This window comes from Benincasa hispida, chromosome 7 (genome assembly GCF_027475165.1).
Source record: "Benincasa hispida cultivar pf3 chromosome 7, pf3_genome.v1.1, whole genome shotgun sequence".
Lineage (NCBI taxonomy): Eukaryota > Viridiplantae > Streptophyta > Magnoliopsida > Cucurbitales > Cucurbitaceae > Benincasa > Benincasa hispida.
In genome coordinates, this window is record NC_143484.1 from 38,626,157 (window position 1) to 38,653,236 (window position 27,080).

The 27,080-nt window shown below is 36.3% G+C and overlaps 1 protein-coding gene across 4 annotated transcripts; it reads left to right on the top strand.

Annotated features, from left to right (window-relative positions):
• Positions 1–427: 427 nt before the first annotated feature.
• MUS81 (Restriction endonuclease, type II-like superfamily protein) lies at positions 428–21,529 on the top strand. Of its 4 annotated transcripts, XR_005482931.2 has the most exons (16): positions 428–770; positions 1,284–1,372; positions 1,478–1,556; positions 1,629–1,715; positions 1,794–1,919; positions 2,767–3,001; positions 3,274–3,406; positions 3,650–3,780; positions 4,248–4,399; positions 4,960–5,017; positions 10,765–10,923; positions 19,464–19,543; positions 20,079–20,150; positions 20,260–20,316; positions 20,400–20,486; positions 21,063–21,113. XR_005482931.2 is itself a non-coding variant. In XM_039036775.2 (15 exons), the coding sequence occupies exons 1-15, from the start codon at positions 574–576 to the stop codon at positions 21,171–21,173; spliced, it is 1,962 nt and encodes a 653-aa protein (XP_038892703.1). In that variant the 5' UTR covers positions 428–573; the 3' UTR covers positions 21,174–21,529. The 4 variants fall into 4 exon arrangements, 3 of the variants coding, with proteins under 3 accessions (XP_038892703.1, XP_090171734.1, XP_038892705.1); XM_039036775.2 differs by having other exon boundaries at positions 20,079–20,316; positions 21,063–21,529; XM_090315608.1 differs by lacking the exon at positions 10,765–10,923 and having other exon boundaries at positions 20,079–20,316; positions 21,063–21,529.
• The last annotated feature ends 5,551 nt before the right edge of the window (positions 21,530–27,080 follow it).

A 27,080-nucleotide genomic window follows, 5' to 3' on the forward strand; every position in this document is an offset into this window, starting at 1 on the left:
CCTTCAGAGGGAAACGACAAGAGCTCGTATTGATAACGTGATGTAAGATTGAGGAGCACAATGTAATACAGATATGTAGAAAATATAATATAATAATAAAATATATTTTAAAATAAAATAAAATAACTAAATAATTAAATTAAATAAAGAAAATTATAAGAAGTGGGAAAATATGTAAATTCCTCAAAGCCTTTTGAATTTCTTACCAATATGTGTGTTACAAAACTCACAACATACCACTATTTATAAGCAATTTGGAAAATAAGAGTTAGATTATTTGTACATTAATAATATATAATTTTGAGACATGAGAGTATGATACATCGTAGACGGATACTAAATATGTGCATTATTATCATACATTTATAACACGATTAAGTTTTATTTTCAATCTAATCCGAATAATTAAACCCTCGATTTTATATTTTTATTTCACGAGGAAATTCAAAATCGCGAAGCCTAGACTCGCGCGGTAATCTGGATTCTGGGCTTCCTTTCCCTCTTCCAGAGCTCGTTTCTTCACAATTCTCCAACAATTTTCCATATCCATCTTCTAAACCTCGAATCCTACAAATGGACCGGCAAAGATCTCCGGTCGTCTGTCCGGAGAACGAAGACATTGCCACCTTTATGTGGCAGAAGCGGCTAGAAATGGCGGCGACACCCAAAGGAATCTCTGACAAAGTCGATATGACTCTGTACAAAGCTTATTTCAATGTCTGCAACTCCAAGGTCCCCATTAAGTCCATGAAGGATCTCTCCCAGATCAAGTAAGTTTTGTATCGCCTCACTGTTTCCGTATGTTCCGCTCGGCGGTGGAATTGAATGATCGAATGCGAAAGCTGTTTAGTTGCTTTCTTTTTCATTGGGTTCTTTATATTGGATGGTAATTATGTTTCTATCCTGTAATGCAATACCATTTCACTGATTCCACTTAACAAATGTAGTCATGGTTGAAGTTTGTTTGTGTCGAACTGAATCTGGAAGGTTTGGGTCATAACGAAGGACTTTGTTAGTTTCCTTAGAAGCTATACTTGAAACGGGACTGTTCTATGTGGTTCTTTGTTCTTTTAATACTTCTCAATAATATACTTTATTTCGTTGGAGGAATTAGCGATGTAGGTCAAAGAGTTGCATTTTTCCTTTTCTCATTCTTCTTCTTAATTCTCAGTATATGAAAGCTGTTACATAGTGCCTTTCGTTCTTTGATTGCACTGTCTCATTAATGTGGACTTCTGGCTTCTATCCTCTTTTCCGAAGTATTGATGTTTCTAATGCCTCAGAGGCGTAGGGAAGTGGATTCTTAAACAAGTACACGATTTTTTCAAGAATGGGTCTGAAGGTTCTGGACCTGAGGAATTGGTGGGAAAAGGTATCTTACACTAGCCTCCCGTATAAGTTTTTTAATGGGTTGTCATACGAGGGGACGTCTGTTGTATTTCTTATTGGTTTTCCTTTTTCCTTTGTATACACTTAGGTAAGAAAACAAAGGGGACCAAACGCTATGTTCCACAGAAGAATTCAGTTGCATATGCCTTATTGATCACTCTTTATAGGTACAATGGACAAATTGTAATTTCTCTTGTCGAGTTCATGTAATATATGTGTAACATACGCTCCACTAATAGGGGTACAACAAATGGGAATGAATACATGCGTAAGCAGGAGCTTATTGATGCATCTGAAGCAAGTGGTCTTTCTAGGGTGGCGATTGCGTAAGTTAGCTCCTGCAGTCTTCTTTATGTAGTACATTTTATCATTTAATGGATGGGGAGTATTTTTTTCATTCTCAGGCCAGAAAAAGGTAAAGGAAAACCTAGTCAATTTGGAAGCTCTCCAAGGGATTGGTACAGTGGATGGAGCTGCATGAAGACATTGATATCCAGGGGATTAGTGGTGAAATCTAATTGCCCAGCGAAGTATGGTCTTGGCTTGGTCACAATTCTTCTCATTGCCACTTTTCCCCGCTCTTATTATTTTAGAATGAATTTCTTTGTCATCCCATCATTATTTCCGTGGCTGGGGATGAGTACCATGTGATTGTTAAGGACTTGATACTGATAGTTGTAGGCTGCTCTAGTTTACATAGGAGTAGCGGACAAGTACCATCTGCCCTAAGCAAAATGTTAACATATGTGATGGCACATATTTTATTTTCTTAAGTGGTCGTTATTTTACTCTTGAACCTTTTTATATGTAGTATGTTTCTGCAAGAACGCAAAGAAAATCATGTTGAATCACTAATCAATGTAACTGAGTATTCGGCATTATCAAGTAGTTGCTCTTGCATTACCCACAGCATGTGGTAGCTTCAGCTTGCTTCATGGGCTATCCTGTTCTGATATACAGAGGATTCTATTAGCTTTAAAAGCTGGGCCTTGGACTAATGGCTCAGTACATAGATAAATATTTTGCAAGTATGGTATTGTGGGACACTAGATTGTTAGCAGCCTTAAAGAATAAAAATAATCATTTAAAGCTTTAAGGGAAACATATTATGAGACTTAACCAGAATATCACATCAATTGTGCTTAAATCTGAAACCTAAAATTTTATGAATTTTATCAGTCTATCTAACGGTGACATCAACTTTTATGTGGAGTATTTCTTACATAATTAAAACAATAAAACAACATTCTATACACTGGTAATTTGTTTAAAACATTTTTCCTTTTCTGATAAGCCTTGTTTGAATAATACTCCCGATCATGTCATTCTTCTTGTTCCATTATTTGCAAGTATACGCTAATATTATTGTTCCTACAGATACATGCTTACAGAGGAGGGGCAGCAAGTGGCACGTGAATGCCTCATGAGATCTGGACTGTTAAGTTCTACAAAGAACGTTGATAACACAAAAGGATCCTCTATTCTTGAATCATGTGATATATCTGATCACAGTGCTAATTCTCTTGATTCAGATGTAGAAGTGACTTCACCAACTGCTATTAAGAGTAGTCAGAACAAATCAACCGATGTGCCCCTTGAATCGCTTGAGAGGGTAATTCAAAGATTTAAATGTCACATTTTCTTTAGTGAAATTCACTTGAAATGATTTATAACTTAAGCAATATGCAAATTGAGCATTCACAATTACACTTATGAGTTGTCTACGGCACTAGGGCTGCACAATTGATACAACTCTTTAACCATTGTTAGTTTGAACTCCATTTGTTCTTCACCTAATCCCCAAGCCCTAGCCAACTGGGCATCCCTTATGGGCAATTCACCATTTATTTCTGATTTTTTCTTTTTCCCCCCCTCCTTCTACAGTTTATGCGCATGGGCTACTCTAAGCATCAAGTTCTTGATTCCTTTAAAGAAGTTTCAGAGGATAACCCGAACAAGGATATCTCATCACTTTGGCCAGCAGTTTTATGTCGTTTACGTGAAGATCTTGTTTACGGTTTGCTCTTAGAACTCTTAGTAGGAAATTAGGATATTGGGACAACATCAGATTAGTTTCTAGAGAACTAAACCAAATATGGTCAAAGCTTTGTTATAAAAAACGGGGAAAAATGGTTGTATGCTTTTTGATAGCGTAAGCCTGTTTATTATTGAACCATGAAGGATACGGAGTAGTTGTTTTCGGGTTTATATATATATTGAAACATAACGATCACTAGATTGATAAGTTGTATATGTACAGGTCAAGTAGAAGCGGTTGGAAGAGAAAATAGGTTGACGAGTTCATCTTCTTCTCATGACAGGAATGGGCCAAAGATTGTTGTTAACGATAATGGAGAGAGATTCTTTAACTTGAGAGCTTGCTCATCATCTGTAAGTGGATATTCTAGCTTGTTCACCCCCTCACCACCGCCCCCCTCCCCCCACCACTACCACCCACAAAAAAAAAAAAAAAAAAAAAAAAAAAAGAAAAAAAAAGAAAAGAAAAAGAGAAAAAAAAGAAAAAAGAAAAAGAAAAAGAAAAAGAAAACCGGGGTTCTTTATGTAAAAGAAAGTACTTCATTACAAAATTGGTAACACCTTCTTCTTTTGGCAATGTATTTTGATCACCTTTTGTATGCATCTCTCTCTTGGTGTAAATTCACTTCTTATTTTTGTGATTACAATATGATATCTCTTATATCATTATGGAATAGTTTGATGTAATCTCCCATGGCACATATTACCCTTTTATTCTTCATACATCAATGAAATTTCAATTGAATTTTTCTCCAAAAAAAAAAAAAAAAAAAAAAAAATTTTATGAAGCATTGAAACTTTATTGTACTTTGTATTTATAGAATCCTTCCATCAGTAGCGAATCCTGTAGAGATGGCGTCAAAGCAAATATGAACATCTTGAGCATGCCACCTTTGAGCTTTGGTGAGAAATTTGAAGATTCTTATAACGTAGTCCTGATATTAGATGATCGAGAACAGTTTGCCAACCACAGGTCAGCAATTTTAATATTATAATATAACACGTCTAGATGTGGGTTTTTTATTTTATAGGTTAAAACACATTTCTATAAGTTCAAGGTTTGCACTTTTTGTTAACCTTTTTGAATAGACTAGAGCTGTTGCACCTTAATTCGTTTTAGCTTTAACAAACAGTGAGTCTTTGTCTTGTTCATTAATCAATGGAAAGTTTGAACATGTCTGTTTCTTATCATTAGTTAATGGAATTTTGTATCTCGTTAAAAAAAAAATAAAGGCAATGCTCGTATCTTGGCTTGGATTTTTTGTTTATACCCTCCTCTTTTTCACACCTAGCACAAGTTTCCTCTTAAAGAGCCATATGCGATATATTTTGTAATTTTTATCTAGGGGCGTTATTATTTTTGTGATACACATGTGAAAGGCAAAACTACTAATCAAGGACTCATGGAAGCTAGTCTTCCCTGGCATGTCATGTGCTTGCGGACTTGCAGTTGTTTGTTGACATTCGACATTTTGCTATTCTACTTGTATTTTAATTACACTTCTAAACTATTATGTCATCGTGGTTTTATAGTTCTCGGTCTAGGAGAATGATTGAGAATATCTGTAGCCAATTCAAGATCCAGATTGAGGTAACTTGGTTTTGTTCGTATGTGAAAGTTCCTTTTGCATAATGTATTGCTATGTTATTAGGTTATCAATTAAATTTTATACTTATTAAGAGTTTGCCTCCAAAAACATTTTCAGAACTTTTGACCTATCTTTTGAATAGTAAAGATATTATACTTGAATTGTTTTCTAAAAAAATGATATTATACTTGTAATGTATGTAACTATTGAAAAGTAAATGGTAGAAGAGAAAAACACCAAAGTTACGTGGAAAATCCTAGACCAGGAAAAAAAAACCACGATAAGAGTTTTTTTTTATTAATTTTTGATACATAGTATACTACAGGGACAAGTATAAATAACCAAAGGGAAGAAACTCTTGACTGTAGACACCACGTAAAAAGACTAAAATGCCCTTAGGGCTAAACAACATTTTCAACACTCCCACTCAAGTTGGGGCGTAGATATCAATGAGACTCAACTTGCTAACACAGGTGTCAAATGTCTGTCTCGGTGACCCTTTGGTGAGGACATCCGCAATCTGTTGACTGGACGGAACATAAAGAATATAGATACTACCGCTATCCAGTTTCTCTTTGATGAAGTGCCGGTTGATCTCAACATGTTTGGTTCTGTCATGTTAAACAAGATTGTTAGCAATATTAATGGCAGCCTTATTATCACAATCAAGTCTCATCGGGTCAAGACTTTCCTGATGAAGATCTATCGGAACCTTTTTCAACCAAAGTTCTTCATAAATACGAAGACTCATAGCTCTGTACTCTGCTTTGGTACTACTCCTAGCCACAACACCTTGCTTCTTACTCCGTCAGGTAACTAAATTTCCTCACACAAAAGTATAATAGCCAGAGGTAGACTTTCTATCAGTAATAGAACTAGCCCAGTTTGAATCTGTGTAAGTCTCAATGCATCTTTTGTCATGTTTTCTGAACACCAAGCCTTTTCCAGTGTAGACTTCAGATATCTCAGAATCCGCGTAACCGCCTCCATGTGTCTTTCATAAGAAGCCTGCATAAACTGACCGACCAAACTCACTGCATACGATATATCAGGTCTGGTATGCGAAAGATAGATAAGCTTCCCCACAAGTTGTTGATATCTTTCCTTGTTAACCGGAACATCATCTACTGATTCTACTAGATTGCTATTGACTTCTACTGACGTATCTGCAGGTTTGCACCCAGTCATTCCAGTTTCTCTTAACAAGTTCAGTGTATATTTCCTCTGAGACACTGAGATCCCTTCCTTTGATCTTTCTACCTCCATTCCTAGGAAATATCTCAAGTCACCAAGATCTTTGATCTCGAATTCATCTGCCATCCTTTGTTTCAACCTGCTAATCTCAACTGAATCATCCCCTGACAGGATAATATCATCAACATAGACAATTAAAACAACTATTTTCCCTGGTGTTGACCTCTTAGTGAACAAGGTATAATCAGAATGCCCTTGAACAAACCCCTGAGACTTGACAAAGGTAGTGAACCCATCGAACCAGGCTCTAGGAGATTGCTTCAGGCCATACAAAGACTTCTTTAATTTGCAAACTTGATTGCCAAACCGTGCTTCAAAACCTGGAGGTGGGTTCATATAGACCTCTTCTTCCAACTCACCATTCAGAAACGCATTTTTCACATCCAACTGATGTAAGGGCCAATCTTGATTAATGGCAACGGAGAGAAGAACACGAATAGTGTTAAGTTTTGCCACAGGTGAGAAGGTTTCTGAGTAATCCACCCCATATGTTTGAGTGAATCCTTTTGCAACTAATATGGCCTTATATCTATCGAGAGTCTCATCAGACTTGTATTTGACAGTGAACACCCACTTGCATCCCACTGTTTTGTGACCTTTCGGAAGAACTACCGGATCCACGTTCTGTTTGTCTCTAGGGCCTGCATCTCCTCCATAATTGCAGCTCACCATTCAGGAACTCCCAGAGCCTTGTGCACATTGCCTGGAATTATCACGGTATCCAGGCTGGTAGTGAAAGCTTTAAATCTCGTAGACAAGTTATTGTAGGACAAGAAGCTTTTCATAGAGTGTTTGGTGCACGACCTCGTACCTTTCCGTAGGGCAATCGGTAAATCCAAAGTAACATCAATCTCATTGGTCTTGTCTACCTGTTCATCTGTATCCACTGATTGCACATTTTCAGTTCCGTGTATATCTCCTAGCACTTCACCACTACCATAGATCCTGACTTCGTCAGAGTTCACTACATCACCTTCAACACATTCATTATCATCAGAAATAGAGGTACCTTGAGCCGGTTCTTATTCTGACTCTCGAACACCTTTCGATGGAGCAACAGGGGGAACTATTTCGAGAACTATTTCCTTTCGGAGGTTCTTCCTATAGTAGGTTATCCAAGGTACTTGTTTTGTAGGGAGGACAAGATCATTTCTTTCAGGAATAGGCTCAGGAAACAGATCTAAAGGAACATTAGGTAGATGCGTTAGCCTCTTCACCAGTGGTCTCCCCCTGAAGAGGACTAACGGGAAAAAAAGGGTTTGTCCTCTTGAAAGGTGGCATCCTTGGTGACAAAATACTTTTGAGAGGAAGGTTGAAAACACTTGTAGCCCTGTTGATGGAGTGGATACCCAACAAACACATTTTTGGGCTCGATGAGCAAATTTACTCTGGTGGGGACCGTGATTATGAACAAAAACAGTACAACCAAACATCCGAAGAGGAACATCTGGGAAAAGGCGTGTGGACGAAAAAGACTCTTTAAAACATTCTAAAGGGGTTTGGAATTGAGCACACGGGAGGGCATCCAATTGATGAGATGAGCTGCAGTAAGTACAACATCTCTCCATAGATACGAGGGTAGGGATGCAGGTATCATGGGAGATCGAGCTACTTCAATAAGGTGGCGATTTTTTTCTCAACCATCCCATTCTGCTGAGGGGTATAGGCACAAGAATTCTGGTGGATGATATGTTTAGATGTTAAAAACTCACGGAGGAACTGATTAATAAATTCACGTCCATTGTCACTCCGAAGAATGATGATTTTGGTATTGAATTGAGTTTCGACGGTAGTGTAGAACTGTTGAAATACCGCCATCACTTCAAATTTGTCTGTAAGAAGAAACACCCATGTAAGACGGGTATGATCATCTATGAAGGTGACAAACCACTGTTTTCCCGACACAGTTGTGACATTAGACGGACCCCAAACGTCACTATGTATCAAATGGAAGGGTTGGGAAGGTTTATAGGTTGGGAAGTAAAGGAGGCTCTGAGCTGCTTTGCATGAAAACAAACATCACAAGATAAAGACAACACATTCACATTACGAAATAAGTGGGGAAACAGATATTTCATATAATGAAAGTTTGGATGTCCAAGCCGAAAGTGTTATAATAAAAAATCAGTTTCAGAAACAGTAAGAGAAGATAATAAACTAGTCCTAGACAAACTTCTAGAAGAAGCATCATCGGAGAGGAAATAGAGTTCTTTATTGTGCTGGACAGTGCCAATCGTCTTCCCCGAGCTCAGGTCCTGAAACGAAACATCATCTGGTAAGAAAACAACTTTGTAGTTTAAATCTTTGGTTATTTTACTGACCGATAGCAAATTGTAAGATATCTTTGGAACATGTAAAACATTTTGTAAAATCAATCGCTGAATCGGAGATAAGTGACCCTTTCCAGTAATGGGGCTAAAAGACCCATATGCAATTCGTACTCTCTTATTTCCAGCACTTGGATAATAGGAGAGGAATTGATCAAATGATCCAGTTAAGTGGTCAGTTGCTCATGAGTCAAGAATCCAAGATTCATCCCCCTCAACAAAAAAACTAAAGGACTGAGAAGTACCTGATTGGACAATATTGCCGGTTCCAATTGTACCTGGATCCACATAGCTGGCCACCTGGGGAGCACCATCAACTGTTTCACCGACAAAGGCTCGACTGGATTTAGATTTATCGTTTGGAGGGCGCCGCTTGCCATTTGGTGGACGACCATGTAATTTCCAGCATTGGTATTTTGTGTGCCATGGTTTCTTACAATGCTCACAAATTGGAGGGGTCTTTCTATTCTGTTTGTCATTCTCTGATCCAGATGACTGGACTCCAAACGCAGCAGAGTCTAAGGTGGTGGTTGCTGTACTATTCATAGTGCTGGTTCTATCCTCTTCTAATCTGACTTCTGAGCAAACTTCCATCAGGGATGGCATCGATCTTTGTCCCAAAATTCGGCTCCGAACGCCATCGAATTTCGAGTTTAAGCCAGCCAGAAAATCATATACGTGGTCAGCCTCCTCAATCTTTGAATGCTGAACCCCGTCGATTGGGCAATTCCAAACTATTTCCCGACACAACTCCATTTCTTGCCACAATAGTGATAATTTATTGAAATAGGACGTTACATTAAGAGTCCCCTGCATGCACTCATGCACTTGTTTCCTCAATGTATAAAGTTGTGAAGCGTTCTGCCTCTTCGAATATAGTTTCTGGACAGCTTCCTAAATATCCCGAGCTGATGCTGAATAAAGTAGTGACTTCCCGATCTGGGGTTCCATATTGTTTATCAAAATTGAGCGGAGGAGAGAATCCTCCCCCTTCCATATACGTTCCTGAGGATCCCCAAGGTTCGGTCTGTGTATCTCTCCGGTTAGATATCCGATCTTGTGCCGTCCCTTGAGGATCATTTTCACAGATTACGACCAAGAAAAATAGTTCTGGTCGTTAAGTTTTTCGCCGATAGATATTCCTGCAGAATTACTCACAGAACCAGACATAATGTTTGCAATAGGTAAAGTAGGGTAAGCAGATACCGGTGTTTCTGAACATAACGGAAAGCCTGGATATGTATCTAGATGAAAGTCAGTCGAAGGATTTGCCGTGGATCTAACGGCTGCCCCAAGCGCAGAAATCTGCTGCTGCAAATTTGCCAGTTGCTGTTGAAACCCAATGGTCCCACCAAAACCCATTGTGGGTTGTTTTTGTCCATAAACCCTTGAAAAATTTGTCTCTGCTGGCATGGGAAAAGAAGCTTGATGAGTCGGTTGGCCAGAGGAAAAAACATGGGGAAAGAAGTATGCTGCCGGTCTCTGCTAGGTTTGCTGGACTAGGTTCAACTGGACTGGTTGGTTCGAAGAACTGGGCAGAGAAGAAGAGAAAAACTGACCTGGAAGGATTGTCTGCGATGGAAGAGATGGAAGGCCAACTTTGTCTGGGCTGCGAAAAATGATCTGGCTGTGACCGGGCAGAGACGACGGCTGCGATGGAGACCTCTGACGGCCGCTGGAGCGATCGGCCGCTGGAGTAATCACTCGGCGCCCCACTATATGGTTGCGCGACTGAAGAAGCTTGGCCGGTTGGGTCTGTTCGATCGGCGGCTATCTGCCCTACGAACGGCTGGATCTATAATGGTCTAAGTAACGAGCATAAATATTGGTCGACGACAACCACGATAAGAGTTTTTTTATTAATTTCTGGTACATAGTACACAATACAGTGACAAGTATAAATAACCAAAGAGAAGAAACCTTAGACTGTAGACATCACGTAAAAAGACTAAAATGTCCTTAGGGCTAAACAACATTTTCAATAGTAACAAAACAATAAATATTCCCTATTCAACAGAACATGTTGTTCACAATGAGAAACAACTTATTAAAGTGTGTTTAAGCATTTGCATGTCACCACATCTGTTTATTCTTGTCAGCAGTTCGCCTAGTGGCTAGTTCCATAATTGATTAATTACTTGGTTATGACTGTCACAATTTTTCTTCAGATTAGGAGGCTACCTGTTGGTGATGGAATCTGGATAGCTCGCCATAAACATCTTGATAATGAATACGTTCTTGATTTTATTGTTGAGAGGAAAAATATTGATGATTTGCGGTGCTCAATCAGGGACAATCGCTATAGAGACCAGAAATTAAAACTTTTGGTAACTTTCTATCCAATTGATATATTTTTTTGTTTCCCTCGTGTGGTAGCTGCATTCTGTCCATCTATGAAATGTGTCTTTTTTTCTCCTCTTCTGAATCAATTGGCGAGTTTCGATATTGATATGCTATGGACTTGTTAAGAAATAGGCTTGTGGAACCTGTCACTACTTCCATTCCAAAACTGGGTTTTGCTATTAATTTGTTTGTTCCCATTTCTATAGCTTTTAGATGGCAACTCTTGCTCCGTCCTCAGTGTATTTGTTAAATCCCCAATTCTATACCCATATAAAAGGAGGGGCAAGAAAGGAAGTCCACATAAGAAAATTGATGCAAAAGACGTGGGAGAGGAGGAAAACCGTTGAGGGACCACAAAAGTTACTATAAAGGACCACTTGGGTTTCAGTGTAGGGAGGGTGTATTTTGGGTAAAAAGTTGAGCATAGCTTTTTAGAGGAGAGGACCACCAACTCTCTTGAATGTGCTGGTTTGCTATCTTTCAATTCCTTGACATTTTCCTTTTATTGCTGTTGTTGTTTTGCTATTAAGCCAGTGTGCTTTGTTTTAACTTTGTAGTACAAATTTTGTGTCCTCTTCTCTATTAATATTAGTCCATCAGAGCTTTATTGCTATGTTTTTTTTTTTTGCATATTGTTGGTTTTACCGAGTGCAAGGCAAGGGGAACCTAACAAATTGGTATCGGAGCCCACCAATCCTGGGGTGGACAAGAGCAATGACTCAGAAGCAAATGGAGGAAAGAATGGAGACTAACGAGAAGGAGATCTCCGAAATGATGGACATGTTCCTAGGCCTCTGTAAGAGTATCGAGAAGCTTACCGAAGAAGTAAAAGAGAATAGTTTGACGCGCAAGAATGAGGAACACGGCTATATAACCAAAGATCAGGTCTCCGACCCTTAGCTACTTTGAAACAAGAATTTCACACTGAAAATAATATCTCCTGCTCAGTTGTTCACTTTGCATAAAACCCCAATTTAGGTAGTCACTCCATTTCCTTGGAAGAGAAGGGGTTACCGCTTATTCTTGTGATGGGACAAATGCCCAATTAATTTAATCAAAGTCAAGCTGAAACCTCTAAAGCCTTTTTATTTCCTTGAGAATGAAAAAGTCCTCATACCGCTCAAGGCTTATCTCTCGATTCCCCTTCTGGTCTCCGGTCATTGGTAGAAAGCCTTTCAATTCCATTTCTCCACGCAAGATGACTAGGATCAAATGGTTTACAATAATGCTAAGAAAGAAGAAGATCGAGACCATTCTTTTTGAGACAAAGGGCTTGACTTCTATGGGGTGGCTATAAAGAATCTCATTCCTTCCTCCCTTTCTTCCCCTCTCCTGTGATACTCCAACCCCCCCATGAATTGTCAAGCTTTCCATCAGTCAAGCAACAAAGACAGATGGGGGTTAGGGGACTCGCCTCAAGTTGAAAGGGAAGGTTGAAGAGGTAGGTTCATCTCAGAACCAAGGGATGGGAGGATCGGATAAGAATAAGTATAAACGCCTTGAGATCCCCATGTTCTCAAGCAAAAACCTTGAATCGTGGGTTTACAGAGTCGAGCACTATTTTGAAATCCATGAATTATTGAATGTTGAGAAAGTCCAGGTGGTCTTCGTTAGTTTTGCTCTCAATGAAGTGGACTGGTTTTGATGGGGCCATAATCGGAAGGCCATTACCACCTGGGAAGAGCTGAAGAAGCGAATGTTTGAACACTTTAGGCCTATCGGAGAAGGAAGTCTGGGAGCACGTCTGTCGTGGTGGATTAAATAGGAGGGAACCTACGCCGATTACGTGAAGAAGTTTGTAGCCTATTCGGCGCCATTGTCGGATATGGCTAAGAGTGTGCTCAAAGATGCTTTTGTAAATGGGCTTGAATCGACACTACGGGCCGAAGTTATCAGTAGACACCCATCAACGTTGGATGAGTGTATGCGTGAGGCCCAGTTGGAAAATGATAGGAATTTGGCCCTGAAGCTCGCCTCGTCTGACTTGGGAATTGTTGGGCTGTACAAAAAGGAGGCCCAAAGTGGGAAGAAAGAGGGGGTCGTCCACTGACAAAACGAATGTAAAGGGGAACGAAACCCTAGCGATGAGGCAGATACCCATTATGGTGAAGGGAAAATTATGCGAAGAGGGATCCTCCGGTGAAGCGATTGTCTGACAACAAGTTTCGGGAACATTTAGACAAGGGCATGTGTTTTCGTTGCAACGAAAAATATTCTCCCAGGCACCATTGCAAAGTTAAAGAAAATCAGGAACTAATGTTGTTCATCACAAACGAGGAAGAAACTTCGAAGCTAAGATAGTCGAAGAAGAAGATGAGAACTCAAAGTTAAAGACGATAGAAGTTACTGGGAAAGCAGAAATAGCCATGAGATCAATGCTTGGATTTTCTGCAAAAGGGACGATGAAACTGAGAGGCACGGTGAAAGGCAAGGAGGTTATTGTGTTGATCAATTGTGGCATGACTCACAACTTTATTCATAAGAAAATTGTGGCGGAGTTGAATATACCACTTATGAGAAAAGAAAAATTTGGGGTTTGTTATTGGGGATGGAACAACGATATGGGGAAGAGGGATATGCAAATTTGCGGAGTTGAAGTTCCCGGAATTAGTGGTGACAACTGATTTTCATGGGAACGATCTAGGACAAATGGATGTGGTGTTAGGGATGCCGTGGTTATGCACAACTGGATTCATGGGCGTTCACTTGCCAACGTAACAACGTCTTTCTTATCCAGAAGTTCTCAGGTTATATTACGGGGGGACTCCTCCCTTACGAAGTCAGAAATCTCTTTGAAGGGTTTATCGAAAACATGGAAGGAAGAAAATCAAGGGTTCTTGATTGAGTTTTAGAATTTAGAAATTGAAGAGAATAGGGATATCGTGTCTGACTCTGAGGAGAAAAAGTATGAAGAATTGCCAGTAATGATTTAAACTTTGTTAAAACAAAGTGAAGATGTGTTCGGAATTCCCACTACTCTTTCTCTTAAACGAGCAATTGATCACCGAATACTCACTGGGGAAGGCCAAAAGCCCATCAATGTTTGGCTGCATAAATATGGCCACGCACAGAAGGAAGAAATTGAGAAGTTGGTTAATGAAATGCTGCAAGCCGGAGTAATAAGACGTAGCCGCAGTCCATACTCGAGCCTGGTGTTGTTAGTAAAAAAGGACGGTGGTTGGTGGTTTTGCATTGATTATAGGAAATTGAATCAAGCCACGGTTGCGGATAAGTTCCCCATCCCAGTGATCGAAGAACTCCTTGACGAATTACATGGAGCAACTTATTCAAAGTTAGATCTCAGATCGGGATACCATCAAATCTGAATGCGTGATAGTGATATAGAGAAGACTGCTTTTAGAACCCACGAAGGACATTACGAATTCTTGGTAATACCTTTTGGATTGATCAATGCACCAACCACATTTCAATCATTAATGAATTAGGTATTCCGCCCCTTCCTTCGTTGATTTATACTCGTGTTTTACGATATCTTGGTGTATAACCCAAACATCACCACTCACGAGACATATTTGGGAGTGGTATTCAATATCCTTCGAGATAACAAATTGTAAGAAAACAAGAAGAAATGTATCTTCTGCCAATCAAGGATACAATACCTGGGCCACTGGGTTTCTCATCAAGGAGTGGAAGCCGATGGGGAAAAGATTAAGGCAATGGTGGAGTGGCCACAATTGAAGAATGTATCGGAACTTAGAGGATTCTTAGGGTTCACTGGGTATTATCGGAGGTTCGTGCAAGAGTATGGCAACATTGCAGCCCCGTTAACCAGACTGTTGCACAAGAATGCCTTTGATTGGAATGATGAAGTCACATGAGCTTTTGAAGAATTGAAGCAAGCGAGGATGACAGTCCCGGTGTTGGCCTTACCCGACTTCTCTATGCCATTTGTAATTGAAACATATGCTTTCGAATTTGGTTTGGGGGTGGTATTATCTCAAAATTCCAAGCCAATTGCTTATTTTAGCCAAAAGCTCTCTCCTCGAGCCCAAGCAAAGTCTATTTACGAAAGGGAATAAAAGGCAGTGGTGCAAGCGGTACAAAAGTGGCGGCATTACCTATTGAGGAATACATTTACAGTGATTTTAGATCAGAAGGCATTAAAGTTCCTAACTGAGCAACGTGAAGTCCAACCACAATTTCAGAGGCGGTTAACAAAACTCTTGGGGTATGATTTTGAAATATTATACCAACCCGGACTGCAAAATAAGGCAGCCGAGGCTTTGTCACGAGTTTGTCTAACAATTGAAGCGTATATACTGACGGCCCAAGTCTTAGTTGATGTGGAAGTGGTTTTGAAGGAAGTCGAAGAGGATGAAGAACTCCAAAAGATAATAGCAATATTGAAGGAGGATCCTGATGGGAAACCAAAATATCAATAGAAGAATAACAGACTTCTATACAAGGGATGGTTAGTATTATCCCACTCCTCTGTTTTAATTCCATCCTTATTGTACACATTCCACGACTCTGTGTTAGTAGGCCACTTGGGGACCGACTCACTATCTCCAGTGGGCCTTTTTCAACCACTGCCAATTCTGGAATTGATCATGGCGGAGTGAACAATTGACTTTATAGAAGGACTTCTAGAGGTGGGTGGGTATGACTCTGTCATGGTGGTCGTTGACCAGTTAAGTAATTATGCCCACTTCATCTCTCTCAAGCATCCATTCTCGGTAAAACAAGTAGTTGAGCTATTCATACAAGTGGTGGTATGTCATCATGGGGTCTCAAAGTTCATAATCAATGACCGAGATAAGATTTCTCTGAGCAACTTTGGAAAGAGATGTTCATGTCGATGGGCACCTTGGTGAAAAGGAGCACGACTTTCCACCCTCAGACAAATGGCTAGACAGAGAGGGTTGATCGCGGTCTTGAAACGTACCTAAGATGATTTTGTAATGAATAACCAACAAAATGGAACAAGTGGATTGCGTGGGCCGAATTGTGGTATAATACTACTTTTTATGTTTCCATCAGGACCACCCCCTATCAAGCTATTTATGGGATGAGTTCGTCTAACAGCTGAAGCGTAAATACTGACGGCCTCAGCCTTAGTTGATGTGGAAGTGGTTTCGAAGAAAGTTGAGGAGGATGAAGAACTCCAAAAGATAATAGCAATATTGAAGGAGGATCTTGACGGGAAACCAAAATATCAATGGAAGAATAACAGACTTCTATACAAGGGAAGGTTAGTATTATTCTGCTCCTCTGTTTTAGTTCCATCCTTATTGCACACATTCCATGACTTAGTGTTAGGAGGCCACTCAGGGTTCTTGAGAACCTATAAAAGGATGAATGGTGAACTGTTTTGGCAAGATATGAAATCTGATGTCAAAATATGTGGAAGATTGTGAAATTTGCCAAAGAAACAAGACCGACTCGCTATCTCCAGCGAGCCTTCTTCAACCACCGCCAACTCTGGAATTGATCATGGAGGAGTGGACGATGGACTTTATAGAAGGACTTTCAGAGGCAGCGGGTACGATTCTATCATGGTGGTTGTTGACCGGTTAAGTAAGTATGCTCACTTCATCTCTCTCAAGCATCCATTCGCGGCAAAACAAGTAGCTAAGTTATTCATATGAGACTCAGCTTCTGAGAATGGATTGGAATCTTCTTCAACTTTCTTAATGACATTTTGGTAAAACTTGAAACATTGGTGTAGTGTTGAAGATATCACTCCACTTCTGTGAATCCAAGGACGGCCCAACAACAACTTATATGTGGTATTTGAATCTATGACATGGAATAATGTGTGGGCCTTCAGGTTGCTGATGATAAACTCTAAGCGTATCATGTCTACCGCCCTTTGGCTTCCTTGACTTAAGCCTTGAATTACTAGCTTGTTGTTTGATAGTTTTCCATCAGCATGTCTAATTGCTTCATAGTTGATTTAGGCATTATATTGACAACTGATCCATTATCAATGAGAATTCGACCAATCCTATATTCTCAAACGTATCCTAAGACATTCAATGGCCTATTATGAAGTTTTGATCCTAATAACAGTTCTTCATCTGAGAAGCCTATAGATGTACAACAAGAGGCGCATGTACGCGTCATAGAGGTTGAAGCACTAGATGCGTTTGAACCTATCAATGCGTCAATGAGAACCATCTTAGTTGCCAGAGAAAGTAACAACAAGTAATTTACGTTGAACAATGGTAAGTCTTTTAATTCTTCCACCATCTCCAAAGAACCCAGAGAAGTATCCTCACTCTCTGCTTTAGTGACAACATGACATGCGACGACTTTTAGCACTTTGTTCTAACATTCGTTGTAGAAGTTCTCCGGAAAGAAATCTGCTATTGTCACTTGTTGCCTAGGTCGAGAAAATTCTCCATCTTCCTCCTCAGCAAGTTTAGGCTTCCAAGCCTTCTTTTTTTCCTTTCTTTCTTTGAGTCTTGTTCCCTCTTATGTACCTTCGATAGGAGCGCAACTCTTTTTGGGTAGAACTTGACTTTCTTTTCTTTTGGCGAGTTACAAGGATTCGTCCCTCATCGTCATCATCGTCAACATGCTCATCTTTGTTGTCAGGATCTGTCGTCAAGATCGCTTATTGAAACTGATAACTACATGTTCAAGGATCCCAAACTAGACCAAGCTTTCTCTTTCATTATAAAGCATACTTGATGTTGGAACACTTAGAGTCAATACAACTTCATCGTGATTTGCTTGAGCTACTTCGTTCAAATCTAGCTCAATTTTTTTTTTTTCACGAGCCAACCTTAGAATCAACTCCTTCAACACAAAGGTTTTTTCGACCGAGTGGCTAACAACCCTATGATACTTTCAGTAGTTAGGATCGTCCATTTTTCCTGTTTGTTCCGGTTGTTTGCATTTCGATAGCTAGATAAGTTGCTTTTCCAGCAGTTACTCGAGCATATTTGCCACATAAGAATCAAGAAATGGATAAACCTTCTCTTGTCTTTCTTTATAGTTACGCGACGCTTTTTACCTCCGTCATCCCTCTTCTCAATATTGTTCCCTTTTCCTATGGAACGAAATTTCAGTGGGGTCGTATTAACGATCATTGATTCCTTTATGGCACTTTTCGCAATCTTTTCGATGCCTTTATCTCCTTACTTTTCTTCACTTCAGGGACTAGGGAATCTTTAATTCTTCTATTAGTAATGCTCAGCTTCATATCGTGAGCGCGAGTCGCCAACTCTTCAAATGTCCTGAGTTTTATCCCCTATAGAATATAGAGGAGGCCCCAATGTATGCCTTGGGTGCACATCTCCACAGTGGACAATTCGTGAGTCTGTCTTTGTAGTCTAGACTTAGAGCTTTCCATCAGTTGATATAGTCAATGGCCGACTCTCTCTTTCGTTGCTTGGTGTTTGTCAGCTCCATCATGCTAATAGTATGCCTAATGCTGTAAAAGCGGTTCAAGAACTCTCTTTCAAGTTGCTCCCAGTTGTCCATCACCTCGGGCTCCAGATCAGTGTACCAGTCAAAAGTGTTTCCCTTCACAGTTTGGACAAACTACTTGACTAGCAAATCTCCTTTGGTTCCTGCATTTTCACATGTTTCAATAAAGTGGGCGATGGGGTGGTACGTCACCATGGGGTCCAAAGTCCATAATCACTGATTGAGATAAGATTTCTTTGAGCATCTTTTGGAAAGAGATGTTCATGTCGATGGGCACCCTGTTGAAAAGGAGCACGATCTTCCACCCTCAGACAGATGGCAGACGGAGAGAGTTGATCACTGTCTGAAACATACCTAAGATGCTTTTGCAATGAACAACCAACAAAATGGAACAAGTGGATTGCGTGAGCCGAATTGTGGTATAATACTACTATAAAAGGACAGCTTGGGTTTTAGTGTAGGGAGGGTGTATTTTGGGTAAAAAGCCGAGAGTAGCTTTTTAGAGGAGAGGTCCACCAGCTCTGTTTGCTATCTTTCAATTCCTTGATATTTTCCTTTTATTGCTGTTGTTGTCTTGCTATTAAGCCAGTGTGCTTTGTTTTAACTTTGTAATACAGACTTTGAGTCCTCTTCTCTTTTAATATCAGTCCATCAGAGCTCTGTTGCTCGGTTTTCTTGCATATATTGTTGGGTTTACTGAGTGCAGGGCAAGAGGAACCTAACAGTATTCTCGCTTCTTTACTATCATTCTTGCTTTTCAATAGAATTTTGGTTCTTATTTAGTAAAAAAAGAGATGTGTAAACTGCAGCAGCAGCCTTGCTACTGTTATTTTTATATTGCCACCAAGGGATTTTCTGCTTGATTCTGTTTCAATTAGCCCAATTTTTCTGGGACTACGGGAATGTATCATGTATTGCTTATGTAATTCTTAAAATTGACAATGCATTGTCGAAAATTGGTAGAAAATATTGGTCTAAGTGAGCTTAAATGCCGAAGTTCAGGCATTTGTGATTAGCATTTTGGCAGAATATTATGGGCAGATTACTGCAAGGGTGCACCTCGCTTAATTATTTGTCTTTGTGGCTAGCTTCTTACTAATTAATGTTTATTGTTTTATCTCATTAGAGATGTGGGCTTAAAAGGATGATATATCTTGTGGAAGGTGATCCCAATTCATCTGAAGCGGCAGAAAGCATCAAAACAGCGTAAGTGTGGTTCTTGATTATTATGCCTAGCATTAAAAGAAATTGGGTTCTTTGTTCCTTATGATTTTTACAAATAATGTGATTTAATCGCGATTACGAAATCTGAACCCATGTATTAGAGTTTATAAAATGTACTTTTTTAGTTAAGGACGAGAAAAAAGGATGTCATGATCTTTAGGAATTAAAATAAGTATCTGATTGATTCATGCGAGTAGATAATCATGCAATTGGTTCATATTGTGTTTCTATAGAAATTTGTATTGGTCTGGTAGTCGGTCCTTTACTTTTATCTCTATCAGTCCTTTTTCTACTAGTCTATAAGTTGTTGAACATAACATTTAGTATCACATTTACAATTATTAAGTTGGTAGACCCCCGATTGTGTATGGTAGGAGGAAAGGGAGGGCTAGTGATCCCAAGCTATGGGTGTGAGCGTGAGAGTCTGTTACATGAGTGGGGCCTGCGTAGATGTTCATTAGTAAGACTGTAAAAGAAATTATGTAAAAATGGTTGAAGTATGTTTTATGTTCTGCAGTTGCTTTACAACAGAGATTTTAGAGGGATTTGATGTGCAAAGAACCAGTGGCTTGTCAGATACACTAAAGAAGTATGGTTATCTTACTCGTGCAATTACACAATACTACATATTACAGGCATCTGATGAGCGTCTTAGTCATTCTGATGTCTGTCCTCGTCTCAATGAATTTATCAAAAAGTGCCAAGAATTGGATAAGATGACGGTTAGTGATGTTTTTGCGCTTCAGCTCATGCAGGTATGAACATCTTTTATAAAGGAAAGCAAAGTTCATTCTCAGAAGTCTGATCATTCAAAGTCTAATAGAATGTATATATACAGGTCCCACAGGTTACGGAGGAGGTTGCTGTTGCTGTTTTGGAATTGTACCCTACTCTTCTATCACTTGCCCGAGCATACTCTCTTTTAGTGAGTTCAATTTTTCTTTTCTTCTATTTCATAAGGTTGCTTATTCTCCTTCTGATTTCGTCCTTACTGGGAATTAGGATAGGTTTTAGACATGTTTGTGATAGGTGAAAGGAATAAAGTTCCCATCTTCATACTCTGGGATAATATTCTTCAAGTTAACCAACTTACCGATAACGGAACTGGTTTCTTGTGGCATAGTAACCTTAATTTCAAAACCATATAATTGACAAAAAACAGTAAATCTACTCAAACATAGGACTAAGAGTACTTCTTTTGGGCAAGTCATTTTTAGCGAATAGGTTAGCGAATCACTTTGGGGGTGCTAGGGGCTCATTACTGCACAAACCTGTGTTTTAGAAATTTAGGCTTACGACACCCACCTTTTATATTACATACAAATATTTTCAACCCACAAAATAAGTAAAAATTGCACAAATCCAAACATCTTCAATTTATTCCTTATACAATGAAAACACATATTATAAGAACTCAAGTTTTTGCTAGTAAGAGAAGTGTTTATCTGTATATTTCTCAAGTAATTTTTTTTTTCTTTTTTCATTTTAAATGAAAAACTAGGACGGTAATGTTACTGAACAAGAAGAGATGCTAAGGAGACAGAGCAACAATTTGATCAATGCAGGTGCTAGCCGGAATATTTTTCATTTAGTATGGGGCTGCGGGAAGTAGTTTGCATATATCCGCCTCTCTCTTTACCTTGATGGCTGAGTTTTTTAGTCGCGGCTGTAAATATGCTTCTCATTTATTTTAAATGCCATATTCATATGCTATAGTTTTCCCAGGGTTGCTTGTGATTGTACAATCTGACGAATTAAATAGGCTACTTGGTTTCTTTCAAGTTTGAGAAGTGTCTAGCTAGCGAAAAGTCGAATTTTATTGGTGAGATGAAAGAAAGTTGCATCAAGTTCTCTAGCTATTAGCTTTTGTGAATGCTTGGAGAGTTTCATTATCGGGATAAAGTTACATCTCTCTTTCTAATAGAATTTTGGTTAATATATATATATATATAACCCTTCTACTTTGTCATTGTTAAACTCATAAACTTAAAAGTTACAAGGTTTCAGAAACTATCCTTAGACCCTGTTTGTGTGAGTTTTCAGATATATTATTTGTTTTATAGAATTTTAGTTTTTAAAATGAAGATAAAAATTAATTAATAAATAAATTAATATCAATTACTTATTATTATTAATTTTCATTAATTACTAAATATAAATATATTGATTAAACTTAATAAATTTCAACCAATATTTTTACGATTACTATTTTATGCTATCTTAACTATTTAATATAAATTATTATCATTATGGTGATTACCACTATTCTAAATAATTTATCATAATTTAATTATTTTTAGTAATTATTTTAGATTAATTAATTATGTTTAATAAAGGTTTAATATAAAAATATTCATTTATTTCTATTATTATTGATTAAATAATGCTAAATTTATTTGATGAGTATAATAATTGATTCTTATATTTAATTAAGTAATTATTTAATTTTGGTTTCTATATATAAAATTGGTAAATTGAACACACATTTAACTTCTAGATATTAATTATTTTGTATATTCAAATATAGACATTATCAAACATTTAAATCTCAAATATTTAAATCCTAGATATTTAATATCTATATCTATGAAACAATGTCTACGATCCAAAGGGTTTTTAAGGTAGAATGGTGACATTAACCTAGAATGAATTGAAATTTGGATTGTCACAATGTTTTAGGTAACATTTTTGCTTGAAATTTTAAAGGATGTTTATCCTAAAATAGTTTTGAAATGTTTATGAAGGGTCAAGAATAATATTGTAACTTTGGAAAGAATAGGACTACATTTAAAACAAAGGGTAAAATTTAAGGGTATTTTTAAATCTTTAGCCTAGAATTTTTCTTCATAGATAGAAATTCTAGGATATTGAACCATTTTTACTAGTAAGTTTATATGATTGTGAGAGTGAGAAATCAACTACGATCTTTGAGATTGTTATAGGTGTTTTATCAATTGAGTTATCCTCCAATTGACACCATTGTTGTAGTTATAAATAAAGTTGTACAACTTAAAATAATTGTGGGATTTCTTTGACTTTCAATTAGGTACCTTCTAAATTTGTAGATGTAGATGTTTATCTATCAATTTTATTTGCAAAATTTTGGTATGAAGTACTGTTGCGTTGCCGGTTATATAAGGTATGAAACGTCTTCCCAAAATGAAACTGAATTTGTGTATTAGAAATTTAGAACTTAGGGTTGGAATATTTTCTTTTATGGGGGAAAGAAATTAATATTTAAGAAAATGTTGAACTTTCATCGTCATTTTTTCTTTCAAAATTAAATTTAAAGTTGAGTTAAAATGGGCATAAATTAAAAATAAATGTGTGTTTTGGACCTTTTGGTTGATGATCTAAACCCAAAATTTTAGAAAACAGTTTGATTTGATGGGAATCAGTAATATTTAAAAAAGTATTAATTTTAGATATGTGTTTTTTGTAACAATAGAATTTGAGAAATAGTGAATAAATGCAAATTCAATCTTTATAATGTTTTTAGAAATAAAGTTAATTAATTTGAATTCAGATGAGATCAGAAATAGCTCCTAAATTTTCAAGAATTAAAAATTGAATTCCGAATAAAAGGTTCCTCAATTTAGGGGAAAATTAATTGATGTTTTTGTCGTTTAGCACACACAATCCAATGCAATCTCCTAAACTTTACTTAATTTCATGGACATTATTAACTAATTAGCACATAATTAACACACAAGTTAGGGATTGTATCAATTTACATCTTAAAGTTTGGGGTTTATATCAATTTAAACTTGAAATTCTGGATTTGTATCAATTTAAATTTCAAACTAATAATTATATCAATTTAAACCCCGAACTTTCATAATATATCAATTTAAATCCTAAACATTCATAAGTGAATTCAAATAAAACATAATGGAGAGTTTAAGTTGATACAATTATAAAAGTTTAGAATTTAAATTGATATACTTATAAAAGTTTAGAATTTAAATAGATACAATTATTAATTTAGAGTTTAAGTTGATATAAACCTTAAAATTCAACATTTAAATTGATACAATATTTAAAATTTATATTATATGTTAAAGAGAGAGAGAGAGAGAGAGAGAGGGAGAAAGAGAGACATATTAAAAGGTGGCTACCCACAAAAGTACAAAAATTAAAGCATCACTTTGGAAAAATCCCCACTAAGGCATTGTTTGGAAGCATTCATTACTAAAGACAAGAAGGTACCTTTCACTGCTAAATGCCAACTTCATCCCATTAAATGTTTGTCTCAACAAAAAATTCACAACCAAACAAACCCCTTCTCATCACTCTTCCCCTTTCAAAACCTAATTGGCAATAACTTTGAAAATCCACCTACCAACTCCAAGTATGTGTATTTTGTATTTAGTGCCCATTTCAACTCAAGCTCACCAGAAGATGATAGAAGAAACATTAAGACATTAATTTATTTGGGTCTTTTATTTTAGGACAAAAAATTCAATTTATATCAAAATACTTTCAAAATCACATCAATTTAAACCCTGAACTTTTGAAAATATACCAATTCGATTGTCATATAGGATTTCCTTTGACAACCGTTCATTTTGTATGATCGATACTTGTAGAAGTCTGTACATGCTTGAGAATTTATGCATGGACGATTATCAAAATTGATTCACTTAATTTAGGAGCTTAATTAGATACAAATTACAAATTTCACACCATATTTTCCAAACGAAATTTAAAGTAAAATGTAAATTGGTACACTTTGAGAGTTCGGATTAAATTGATATAAATATTTGTCTGAGATTTTATCTGATACAACTCTAAACTTAAGGGTAAATTGAAATTTTTTCTTGTATTTATTTTTAGAGAAGTTTTATTGGATAGCATTTATTATTATTTTTTTCTTCTAAATTATATAATAATTGATACAATTTATGTTTATTGTATATCACCAATGAACCTGTACATTGATCAACTATAATTTCAATACAAAACTAAAGTTTTGGTAAATTATTGGTCCACCTATATTGTTGACAGCAATCACTCATATATGTATATTTTTATTTGGTTATATTTGCAATTGTTTTTAGGTGAAAACTGTGCAATAATTTAGGTAAATTATGCTACAATTGCAATTACCACAAAAATAAGCTTTATCACTTTTAATATTGCAGTTAACTGGAGAATATTACAATCAAAATGATTGTTTGCTTGATTAAGAAAAGGAACTTTACCTTTTCCCCCCATCTTTATTTCCTTCAATTTAGCTTAAAAAAAATGTGTGGAAATAATCAGCCAAAAGAAGATTCTATATAATGAAAGAGAATAAGATATTAAAAAAGACATTTGAGGACAACCTGCCAGCTACAGCATCTCTTAGGCTTCAGTTTTTTTTTTTCCTTTTAAAAAAATACTATTTTAGTCTCAATAAATTTTAAATTTAGTCAATTTTAGTTTTTATACTTTTAAACGTCTCAGTAAAATTTTAAATTTAGTTGGTATTTTGTTTATTATTTTTTTTAGAAAAAAACTATTTTTTTTATATATTAACATTTTCACATAAATTATATTTTCTTATTTTTATTTAGCCAAAACAATAATTAATTTTACGAGACTAAATTTAAGATTTATTAAAAATATAAAAATTAAAATATAATATTTGAAAATATAAATATTAAAATTGAATAAATGTGAAAGTAACTAAAATAGTATTTTAATTTTTGTTATTCTCTCTTTTTGGTGGAAACTTCTATATGGGCTAAGGAACATGACAAATTCTTCCATCAACCAAAGCAGTCCTAGAAACGGTTGAAACTGAAACCTAGGAAATGCTTGGAACTCTTCTTAGTTAGGAATTTTAAGGAAAAATAAAAAAAGAAAAAAAAAAAAACTCTAGAAACTATCTAAAATATCATAGGCAACTAGGTTGATATGGTAAACATTTTAGTAATTTTTTTTTTTAATAAAAAAATGGAAAAAGAAAGAAAGAATTAGGACAAGTAGAGATTGAGGATTGAAATTTTAACAACCTATAATCATTTCATTTTTGGATCATTATATTTTATTTATATTTCTTCTTACTTTTTCCATAAGTTTTCGCAGGTTTTATCCTTGTAGTTGAATTTCTTTTTACCGCATAATTACTTTTATATATTCGTTAAAATTTCAAAAGCTATTTTTTTTTTAAAAAAAAATCATAAATGAAAAATATTGTTGTAAAATTGAAGAGTATAATGAGAACACGAATATGGAGAAAATATAATATAATAATAAAATTAATAAATAAAACAACAAAATATTAGAAATTTAATATACATTAAAAAAAATGGGAATATGAAGTGGAGTTCTCTCCCATGTGCGTTTTTCATGATCGACATAATGTCACTATTTATAGAAAAATTGGCAAGTAGGAGGTGGATTACATGGACATTAATGGTGTGTAATCTTGAGACACATGGACAACATTTGAGATAATGGGAGTATGAGACATAGCCAATGGACACTAAGCATCGGCATGTATATTACTCTCCCTTAAATGCCCATATATATATATATATATATGAAATATGCGTTGTTAAAATCTTACTAGGAAAAACTCAATGGGAAAAACCCCTAGCGAAAGAAAAAGAGTACATATTTCAAATAATCTATACTTCTAAAAGAATACAATATATTCACTCTTCCTCATGAAAACATTACTTAAGATGTTTAAGTCGCCGCATTCCAATGTTGTGCACCAATTTCTCAAAGATTGTGGTTGGTAATGCCTTTGTAAATAAGTTTGTTGTTGATGTTGACAATCAACATGCGGAAGCAATTTGAATCTTAAACACTCCAATTTCATTAATTTTAGCAATCAAGCAAGCATGTTCATATTAAAGAAATCAGGTTTCATAAATGTACCTTTAGAGATCTCTTTAAATTTCTTTAATTCCAGCTTGAATTCCTCTCCAGTGGCTTCAAGACTACCACTTGATCCTCCCCACTAGTCTCTAGGACCTTAGATTGGGTGGTGGAACCCAAAATGAGGTTGAATTAAGGAGAAATTTGGATGATTTTTCTAGTTTTGGTGTGAAATGGTAGAGAAAACTTTTCTCTCACAAAACTCAAAATTGCATGAATCCCTTTTCTCAAATTGATTTACTTTGTTCGTCAACAATGTGCAACCCAATTTGATAAGAAATTGACATCATAACCTCAATATTTTGAGTGGAATAAAAGGTGTTTAAAGTTGAAAAAAATCCATTGAGTATTTTTATTTTTATTTTATAAATTGAATTCAAAATTCAATTTTCAAAATTTTGAAATCAAAATTTCAAAATTAAAAATGAAATTATAATTTTATATAAAATATTAGTTCAATAATTAATATTATATAAAGTTCATTAATTTTTAAACAAAATTAATTCCATAATTAATTTTGTATAAATTTAATTCTTAATTAATCAAATAATTATAATTAATCATATTAATTTAATATCACATATTAAATTAATTAAACATCAATTCCTCAAACATGAATCCCTATTAATATTTAAATCATATTTAA

Excerpts from the sequence above, each read along its gene's own strand:
- MUS81 (XM_039036775.2), top strand. The coding sequence starts at position 574 with ATGGACCGGCAAAGATCTCCGGTCGTCTGTCCGGAGAACGAAGACATT. Across the intron at positions 1,373-1,477 it reads TGAGGAATTGGTGGGAAAAG|GTAAGAAAACAAAGGGGACC; the intron begins GTATCTTACACT and ends GTATACACTTAG. Across the intron at positions 3,002-3,273 it reads CCCTTGAATCGCTTGAGAGG|TTTATGCGCATGGGCTACTC; the intron begins GTAATTCAAAGA and ends CTCCTTCTACAG.